Raw genomic sequence first — 10,701 nt, 5'->3', positions numbered from 1 at the left:
TGTCCGAGCCGGTGTGGTATGTGTTAGTTTGCCGTATGTCGATCACGACACAGAAGCAGTGTTCAGCAGGAATGAAATACGATATAAATATATTTTGACCCGCATGGAGTTTTGTACACATTTTGACTTTTTTTGCAGAATTGGCTCTTCAAGTCGCCGGAAGATGAGGTTGCCAAACTGTAGTGCTTTTTCAATTTAGATCAGAAAAGTACACGAGAGCACAAAACAGCCAACCGCAAACCAGGCTTACAAGCGAGACCGCCAAATTCGCAGGCCTCGCGTCAACCTTATATCTGAACATCACAGCAGCCACTTGTAGCAATCGAACGACACCTACATAGCTGCCGACCACATCGCTGGCGTTTGAACTTGGAATACTTATGCGCTTACTCAGAGCGATAGAAGAAGCTAGTTTGTAGGGAGAACTTCCGTCTTCGGTAAAGTCTAGTTGAGGACATCAGAAATACGTAGGGATATAGTAACGAGCCCTTTGAACGGACTTAATAAATAAATCAAGCAATAATTCATTATAGTATGATTGATACTCGCTTTATCATTCCTGGCGATGCTGAATCCCTATTCGCTTCTGGAAACCCCATCCCAAGTGAAAAGCGCAATTCCTGGAATGCCTCTTTTCTTTGTGCTTGCAAGCTCACATGAAATGAACTTGAGCACAACCTCTCTCATCTGATACGCACAGTCACTACCCGCACCTTCTTTAGGATCAGAAAACGAGCTGCATGAGAGCCCTCGAGTAACTAATTAGGCTGTGAACCAGACAAAGGTGCATCACACAAAGACTGGGCTGCAATCCAGGCATGAAGTTGAGTCGCTCAAATGGGCCGATCAGATAAATTGTAGCTCCAAGACAGTTCTTGATGACCATGTGAATGAACTCGGTTGCCAGTACTGGAAATGCTGGTCGAGTCTCGGCCAAAGCCTGAAGCGCTGGAGCCAAACACAGTAGACCGAGCGAGACGCAGTGGTAGGGGAATCGGCCGCGAAACACGGATAGATTCGAGTCGAACGTGAGATCGGAGACACTTCCAAGAAATGCAACGGTAAGAAGGACTGAATATCCGAATTGAATGGAACGCCGTGTCTCATAAAGATGCATCACTGTTGGAAGAGTGCTCGTCCAAATACAAACAAACAAACAAACAAACAAACAATTCATTAACGCCCGGCGGCTGAGCCGAAAGGGCAACTATCACTGATCTACTGTACATGTCCATCTGTGTACGCTGTGTCTCCTGAAAGCCCATACATAAAACCTTATAACATATAACATTTCCAGAAAGCAGTATCGCAGCGAGTTTCTCGTGGGTTAGTAAGTGGGTTAGTAGGCTGGCTTGAAGGCGCTTCTCCAAGTGTTCAACATCCTATCTTCGGCAGTTGAAGCGCGTCTACCATGTGTAGCACGAGGTGGTGGGTAAGTAGGGTCGGAAGAAGGGGTGGGGGTTATGTTGGTCGATATGTTCAAGTGGCCTCGAGTCGGCCCGTCGCAATGGCGAAACGTGTGGAGGCCTGTACTGCCTCTAGGTTTGGCGTCCACTTCTGATCATCAGAAGGCTGTTTTCCGCCCAGGAAGAAAGATATGTTTCCTCGGTGAGTCTGCGTGCATTGTAACATTTCCGTCCGGTGCGCCATCCACTTCCGACATCGGAAGAGGAAGTGCTCCACGGTCTCTCTTGCTTGTCCGCAATCGCATTGATCCGTCTCTGCTACATTAATTTGATTGAGATACCCATTGAGCCTAGCCATGCCGGTTCGGAGCTGGGCCAGTACGCTCGCTTCTTTCCACGTGAGGCGATCATACAACTGCCGGGTGTGTTTGCCTGGCAGTGCGGCATCTACTCGTTTTGCGTGTCTTCCTATGTTCTCTGGTAGCTCACTGCTGGGGACTGCTTGGGACCGTGCGATGTTCAATGTTGTCGACTTCATCCTCGAGACGTGTTCTTGTGGGAGAGCATCTTCTTGTGTTGCAGTTCTGGCCTGTTCTTTAGCCAGACCTAACAGCTTGTTGTCCTCGGTAGTAGGGATCCAGTGGAAAATGATGCGATTTCCATTCCTCCGCAATCTTCTCATCAGCTTGTACATCTGACAAACAAACTCCTGGCCAGACGGTCGTCGGGGGTTCCTTAGCGTGAGCACCGCGGCCTTGTTGCTTGTGAGCAACGTAATCCTATAGTCCTTGATTCCCACTATCATTTTCAACACATGTGCCATGGCTGCCAGCTCCGCAGAGAACGGGTTCTGCTCTGCCCTCGCGCCCAATGTGATAGAAAACGTTTTGAGCTTCAATTTTCGATTTCGAGGTGGCTGTTTCTCGATCGCGACTCCAAATCCCACCAGCTCGTTCCGTGCCGAGCTGCTGACCGCGATCTGCATCAACCCGCCCACTTCAGTCTGGGGTTCATGTTGTCCGTCAATATTGGTCTGTACGCGTTCGTCCCATGGGGCCAACGTGAACGGGTCAATTGTTTCCAGTGTCTCCGTGTCGATGTGCCTAAGCGCATCTGCCACTTGGTACAGCGGCGAGCGATGATATCGTCTGAACTTTCTGATCCGGTCTGTACCTCTGCGGAGCGGGTTTGTTTCAGGAAGGGTATGCATGTCCGTCCACATTTTCACGGCCCGTCTCCAGAATCGGTTCCGCGCGGTGGCAATGTGGGCTTCCGCCTCCGCTACGCTGGTCGCGACCGTGAGGAATGTCCCCACAATGGCTTGTGCTCCAACTCTTTGGACTCGATTGATCGGCCCCATGGCCTTGTCCTTACACGCGTGCATCCAGACATTGGAGGCGTAGTCCACAACTGGCGCCACCGTCGATGTAAATAACTGCCGAGCCGTTGCTGGGGAAAGGCCGCGAAGTCGCCGAAGCTCCATCGCTGCCTCCAGGCCCTTGGACGCGGCCCTCGCCATATGTTCCTTGTATTTCAGTCTCGTGTCCATCAAGACACCCAGGATCTTGACGTGGCTTTTGGGTACAACCGTCTGTTCCTTGATGATAAACGACTCATGGTCCGATTTACGCATCTTGGGAGCAAAGTGTATGATAGCTGTCTTTTCCGCCTCAAAAGTTGCTCCACTTCTCCTTTCCCAATCGAGTGCCTCATTGATAATTGCCTCGATTCCTTGCCGGTTACTCTGCGCGGTTGGCCCGGTCACCCATGTGGTAAAATCATCCACAAAAGCGACCGCTCCTCCTTGGCTGTCAATCTGTCGTTGCACGAGGTCTGCGTTGAAGAAAAGGAATAGGATCGGAGATAGGGGTGAGCCCTGAGGCAGGCCAGCTTGGGGCAATCTTCGGGCCTCCGAAAGCTGCCCGTTGATCTGAATGGTGGCCGTTCGCTCTGAGCAGAATGCCTCGACCCACCGGAGCAAGTCATCTGGTATGCCTCGCGCTTTCATCCTCTGGAGTAGTCGTTCTTTGCACACACCGTTGTAGGCGCCTTTGACATCGAAGCTGATCAAACTCAACACCCGTCGGCCACGCCACGCGGTGTAGATCTGCTCTTGCAATAGCACAAGCGCCTGCTCCGCGGACCGTTGCTTTCGGGCGCCGAAGTGGCTGGTCGGGAGCAAGCCGTGTGTCTCCACAGCGTGCGAGATCCTTTCCGCAACCACTGATTCCAGTCCTTAGGATCCGATCAAATCTGCGGCTTTTCGGTACTATCAAAGCTCCTCCCATAAAGGCAGGACGGCCGCGAAGCATCACGCCGGCAATGTTAGAGGCATTGTGCGACCATCTGCTGGAGAAACCGGATTCATATCTTTCTGAGATGGAACTGTTCTTCCTAGATGAATTTGATATATCCATTCCCAAATCCACGATCAGCGACGCCCTGCATCGAAAAGGATGGTCAAAAAAGACCGCTCGACAAAAAGCCAAAGAACAGAACGCGGATCTGCGTGATGACTATAATCATCTCATGTCAGAGTTTTCTTCATACCATCTGGTCTATGTGGATGAATCTGGGTGTGATAAGCGAATAGGGTTCAGACGAACTGGCTGGTCTCCTCTTGGTACAACACCGGTTCAAGTCTCTAAATTCCATCGTGACCAGCGATATCAGATTCTTCCTGCCTATGCCCAGGATGGTATCATTCTCTCGCGAGTGTTCCAAGGCTCAACTGATGCGTCTATCTTCGAGGATTTCATTGAGCAGCTTCTCCAGCATTGCGGGAAGTGGCCAGAGCCGAAGTCTGTAATTGTGATGGATAACGCATCATTTCATCACTCTGAACGGATTGAGCAAATGTGTTCAGAAGCGGGTGTGAAATTAGTGTTCTTGCCCCCGTATTCTCCAGATTTGAATCCGATCGAGGAATTCTTTGCTGAGCTAAAAGCTTTTATTCGCCGGAATTGGGAATATTACGAAGAGAACCCGGACCAAGGATTCGACAACTTCCTCGAATGGTGTGTAGACACGGTTGGTGCAAGAGCTTTGAGCGCAGAAGGTCACTTTCGGCACGCGGGTTTGACCGTGGAGGATATACACCTATAGCTTGAAGACCATAGCGAGATTTGTAATCCTGTAGATTAATTTGAACGGCTATTCAATTTGCTTTCTGCTTGTTCTGGAAAATATTCCACAAGTCACTTTTCATGTATTTGATCTGGTTCCAATCGTAGTATTGTTAGGGACTAGCGCAAAATAGCCAAAGCGATAACCCAAAAGGCTAAATTAACAAACTTCAGTTTGTCAAGGCTATTTACTACTTATAATGTTTCCAGTACCTTCCTGTACCGTAACAAGTATGGGACAATCGCTGTAGATCTATTAGATGAAAATGAAAAAAACTAAAGACTCCATCTATATTCATCTAGACAATCTTATGAAACAATAAATCAGAATATTCTATTTATAGAAATAGACAGAACTTGATTTCAAGAGCAGTCTGTGATTCGGTGGATGGGAAATGACTAAGCTAGACCCACCCAAGACGGGCGGCATGGGAGCCTAATAAGTCTTGGTTTCTTGACCTCTTAAATGGACAAGCAAGAACGTAAGGATTGAAAGGGAACAATATAAATATAAACACTCGGGAATAAGAGTCTCTAGATGGACCTAAAGGAGAGAAGGAGGGCAGAAATACAGTCTGGTCTAACATAGCCACCTTGTCCGCACACCGAGTGGGTACTTAGGAACCCCTGTATCCTCCAATGATGTCGGAAAGGTTCCTATGATTGGCGCGCAGCAAGCAGGCAAGTTCATATTACTTGACCATCCTAGCTCTGTATGTACCTGGTGGGGCAAGATAGAACTGGGCATCTTCCCCTCTTCAGCCTAATTTTATCTATTTAGTCTCTCACCTTTCCCAACCAAACACCCGGAAACCAGCTATTTAGATATTGTTCTTCTTATGAGAGATGCCTGAACGTCTAAAAAGGCTTTTGTCTTCGTTACACAGGCACAAGGAGATTGAGAAAGCACAGGCGCATATCAAGCAAGCGGAAGATCAAAAAGACAGCGTGGTCGCTAAACCGGCAACTTATGGCCCACCAGCAATCCAGCCACGCCAGTCATTCGAAACCTTCCATCCAATAGATCTATGGCAGACTGCTTATGACCGACTTGATAAGAAGCAGCAGCAGATCTTGTTACGCACAGAAAGCTCTCTCCAATCTAAGAATAAGACATCTGGCTTAACACAGCTGATCGACGAGATCATCCAGGTGACAAAACAGCAATACGAGGAATACCAGCAAAAGTCAGATAAGACACTTCGGAAAGTCTCACGGAAAATCATCGACGCGTTACTTTCTTATAGTGAAATCATTAGTGCAGTTGCTGGCCTTGACCCCACGCAACATGCAGCCAGTGCTTGGGCGGTTTTGTCGCTTAGTCTGAAGGTATGTATTAACTACGAGAAATTTAAGATAAGCCGCTTACTTATCATCCAAATGGCTTCTTAGATTCCCCAAAATCACCATGACGCACGAAATGCACTGTTTGAATCATCAGAGTACCTGGCTGATGTTATTACACAATGTGCCTTTATCGAACAGAGATTCTACCTTAACGGACATCCAGATATTCAACGACATGTAAAGGCTGCAATAATCAACCTTTATAAGGCTATTCTGCACTATTCCGCACAGATTTGGAATGCCCAACAGCCGGGCATCGGAAGAAATCTCTCAGACTGTTTCACTACCATTACTGGGCATCCACTTACGGAGCTTAAGATCTCAGTTGAAAAAGAAAGAGATAGTCTGCGCCGGTGGATCGAGCTTGGTGGATACTTACACCATGAAAATGAGGCAGAAAATATCCTTCTTAAAATCGATGAGCTTGGCGAATCCCTGAAGCTTCTTCTGCAACAGTCCAGCCTTATGCATCTACGTGTTGTAGAGGGGGCATTATATAACTCTCATATTCATGAGCATGAGGACTTTTGCCTTCCAGGGACTAGAGTCGAGCTCCTTTCCCGTATCACTGACTGGGCCAAGAGCGATGATAAGTTCATATTTTGGTTGAGTGGGATGGCAGGGACTGGGAAGTCTACCATTGCACGTACAGTTGCACAAGGGTTCAAAGACCAAGGACTACTTGGTGCGAGCTTTTTTTTCAAGCGGGGCGAAGCTGACCGTGGTACTGCAACATACTTGTTCACCAGCATCGCAGGACAGCTGGTAAATAGACACAGGAAACTGGTGCCTGACGTTTTAAGCGCCATCAAGGCTGATCCGGGAATTACATCGAAATTTCTGAGAGATCAATTTGACCAGCTTCTCTTACAGCCTCTTTTGAACCTGCAATTAGACCAATCTACCACAATTGTGATCGTTATTGACGCCTTGGACGAATGTGATGGGGATAATGATATAAAGCTTATCATTCATCTTTTGTTCAAATTCCAAGAAATCAAGTCAGTTCGCTTACGCGTGGTCTTAACGAGCAGGCCTGAACTGCCAATTCGTATTGGGTTCAAAGAGGAAGAGAACCACCAGGAACTCATTCTTCACGAAATTCCCACTCCAGTCCTCGAACACGATATTCGCCGATTCCTGGAATACAGGCTGACAGAGATACGCAACAAACGCTCACTCTCCCCGGATTGGCCCGGGCATGACAAGATTGAAAAGTTGGTGAAGATGGCTGTCCCCCTGTTCATTTTTGCATCCACGGCATGCCTCTCTATCGGAAAAGGACTGCATCCTCACAAACAGCTTCAGAAGTACCTTGATATTGAAACCACAAGTGCAACTCAGTTGGAGAAAACATATCTGCCAGCTTTACGTCAACTGATGAGAGACGATGAAGATGAGTTAAATGATAACCTAGAAGAATTTCGAGTGATTGTTGGAGCCATTATCCTCCTGGCTACCCCACTCTCAGTTAACTCTCTTGCCTTGCTTCTACAAAAACCGCCACATGAGATCAGCGATCTTTTGGGCTTCCTACATTCAGTACTCAACATACCAAGGAGCAACAGCAACCCAGTTCGCATGCTGCACCTATCGTTTCGAGATTTCCTACTTGGCACAAAAACTGAATTCCGGATTGATGGGGGAAGTACACATCGGCAGATAGCCTTAAATTGTCTCCGTGTCATGGATACTCAGCTCAGGCACAATATCTGTGACCTAGCAAGTTACGGAGTACAGTACAAGGATATCGATCCTCAGATCATCCAAGACCGCCTCCCGGCTGATCTGCAATACTCCTGTTATTATTGGGTACATCATTTGAAACATAGCCAGGGTGGTATTTCTGAACCTGATATTCTCTCTTTCCTTCAAAAGCGGTTCCTTCACTGGTTGGAGGCACTAGCTTTAATGGGAAAAATATCCGAGGTAGCAGGAATGATCAAGACATTGGAATCAAGTAAATGGGTAAGTCTCGAGAATTTATAGCTAGGTACCGGCTGATAGATATTACAGAAGAAAGCGGATTCTGCTCTTGCGGAATTTTTATGTGATGCGAGAAGATTCACTCTTCAAAATGCTTATATGGCTGGCATCGCTCCACTGCAACTCTACTGTTCCGGGCTATTGTTTGCACCGGCACAAAGTGTCATCAAGGGAATATTTCTTGGTGAAATATCAAAGCGGATACAGCCACTACAAACGGTGATGAATTCGTGGGGCTCAACATTGCAGACGCTAGAGGGCCATTCAGGCTGGGTTCGTTCTGTGGCCTTCTCGCCCGACGGGCTCACCCTAGCATCGGGCTCGGACGACAACACTATTAAGCTCTGGGATACGGCGACCGGCACTCAGCGGCAGACGCTAGAGGGCCATTCAGGCTCGGTTGGTTCTGTGGCCTTCTCGCCCGACGGGCTCACCCTGGCATCGGGCTCGGACGACAACACTATTAAGCTCTGGGATACGGCGACCGGCACTCAGCGGCAGACGCTAAAGGGCCATTCAGACTGGGTTCGTTCTGTGGCCTTCTCGCCCGACGGGCTCACCCTGGCATCGGGCTCGGAGGACAACACTATTAAGCTCTGGGATACGGCGACCGGCACTCAGCGGCAGACGCTAGAGGGCCATTCAGGCTGGGTTCGTTCAGTGGCCTTCTCGCCCGACGGGCTCAACCTGGCATCGGGCTCGGACGACAACACTATTAAGCTCTGGGATATGGCGACCGGCACTCAGCGGCAGACGCTAGAGGGCCATTCAGGCTGGGTTCGTTCTGTGGCCTTCTCGCCCGACGGGCTCACCCTGGCATCGGGCTCGGTCGACAACACTATTAAGCTCTGGGATATGGCGACCGGCACTCAGCGGCAGACGCTAGAGGGCCATTCAGACTGGGTTCGTTCTGTGGCCTTCTCGCCCGACGGGCTCACCCTGGCATCGGGCTCGGTCGACAACACTATTAAGCTCTGGGATACGGCGACCGGCACTCAGCGGCAGACGCTAGAGGGCCATTCAGGCTCGGTTCGTTCTGTGGCCTTCTCGCCCGACGGGCTCACCCTGGCATCGGGCTCGGACGACAACACTATTAAGCTCTGGGATACGGCGACCGGCACTCAGCGGCAGACGCTAAAGGGCCATTCAGGCTCGGTTGGTTCTGTGGCCTTCTCGCCCGACGGGCTCACCCTAGCATCGGGCTCGGACGACAACACTATTAAGCTCTGGGATACGGCGACCGGCACTCAGCGGCAGACGCTAGAGGGCCATTCAGCCTGGGTTCATTCAGTGGCCTCCTCGCCCAATACAGCTCCCGAGAAAACTTATGGCGATGCCCAGATATCATTATCAAAGACCTGGATTAGTTTGGGAGGTGAAAATCTACTATGGCTCCCTGTAGAGTTTCGTTCTTTTACATGCCAGGCCGTTAAGGATGCCACACTTGCACTTGGGTATCAAGATGGGCGGGTCTTGGTTACAAAATTCTATACGTATACCATATAATTCCCTTCTTTGCATTCTTCCACCTCTCTTATTTTCTAATCTCTTTCCAAAAGAAGGGCTTGGGATAGCTGATGGTTATATATGATTTTTCCTGTCACTGAGAACTTTTCTATGATTTCAAGATGATTCATAATCGTTGCCGCCTTACCTTTTCCTAATCCATTCAGTACCATGCTATAGAACAAACGCCTGAATTGATCAATACGTTAGCCGTCACGGAAATTATTTTTTTTCTCCAAATTTCCATCCTGTTTGGCTTGGCTTCATACCGAAACAATCGAGGAGTATATTTAAGTAAATTAGTCACAGTTGTATAAGGGGAAAAAAAGCATCCTGTCAGATCCACGAGACCTGCTACAGCTGTTTGGTCTTAAGTCATTGAATTGATTGCAATTCAATGACTAAGTTCAGCTACGGTACCTTTACAGATGCAAAACGTCATAGCATCGCTTAGGCGGTGTAAATTACTGTATAGATAATAATACTGGACTATTTATTTTCCGCTACTCTTCCTGATCAAGTCTAGTTGATCTTGGCATTAGGGTTATAGAAAGGATGAAAGAGTGTAGGTAGTGACACCGATTTCCGGAAGCACTGTAACGGCTAATACAGCTGCAAGCTCAAAATCCAATCTCCGAGACACCGTGGGATGGCCTTTTCGGATTGGCGAGACTTGATCGAGTAGGATCAACGAGAACAATAACATGACACTGGCGTAGAAGAAAATGACTGTTGTGATATAAGGCTGGTGCAGATCAGGAACCAAGCCGAACCACCGGAATTAATCCCGAAGTATGTATACGAAGAACCAAGTTGATTTCCAATCAACTTGATCTTCTCGTTGTATATATAGCCTTATTCTTCCCTCTCAAATAAAAAAATAAGACAATTCACACCTCTGAACTACAACAATGACAGACAGTGCCTGGAGAGTTCCATTGCCGAGCGTAGGGCAATGAAATACGAAAACCTGCGTAAGAAGGACAGACAAGTAGGACAACCCCAAAAAGCTGATGAGGAAGATGGTGGCGCGATGCCAGGTACTGGAAGCAGTTCTGTCCTTCATGTTGGGTCCGGTTCTTGCTGATGTGACAAAGGATTCCTCGTTCCATGTAGAGCGCATTACTTATACATGAAATTAATTGACAAAACGGCAGGTGGTGACCTTGGCACTAAGCGCGAACAGTATCAAAGCGTTCTCACCATCGCACGCTCTCTAACACGATTCACATAAACATTTTGCGACGTCTATTTATGTCTTCTCAAGTCCAACTGTTGAAACACCCACGATCAACAGTTGTTTGAGGAGCCGGTTTCAGCGGTGGTATCTA

The 10,701-nt window shown here is 48.3% G+C and overlaps 1 protein-coding gene across 1 annotated transcript; it reads left to right on the top strand.

Moving 5' to 3' along the window:
- Positions 1–5,939: 5,939 nt before the first annotated feature.
- Positions 5,940–9,370, top strand: N7520_001586 (uncharacterized protein; the record flags this gene model as incomplete). Its single annotated transcript, XM_057135521.1, has 3 exons — positions 5,940–5,973; positions 6,042–7,846; positions 7,895–9,370. 3 exons carry the CDS (start codon positions 5,940–5,942, stop codon positions 9,368–9,370), a joined length of 3,315 nt encoding a protein of 1,104 aa, XP_057001457.1.
- Between the last annotated feature and the right edge of the window lie 1,331 nt (positions 9,371–10,701).

The sequence above is a fragment of the Penicillium odoratum genome (assembly GCF_028828045.1).
Source record: "Penicillium odoratum strain IBT 22623 chromosome Unknown utg000001l_segment0_segment0, whole genome shotgun sequence".
Taxonomy (NCBI): domain Eukaryota; kingdom Fungi; phylum Ascomycota; class Eurotiomycetes; order Eurotiales; family Aspergillaceae; genus Penicillium; species Penicillium odoratum.
This window is presented reverse-complemented; position numbering and strand designations above follow the sequence as displayed.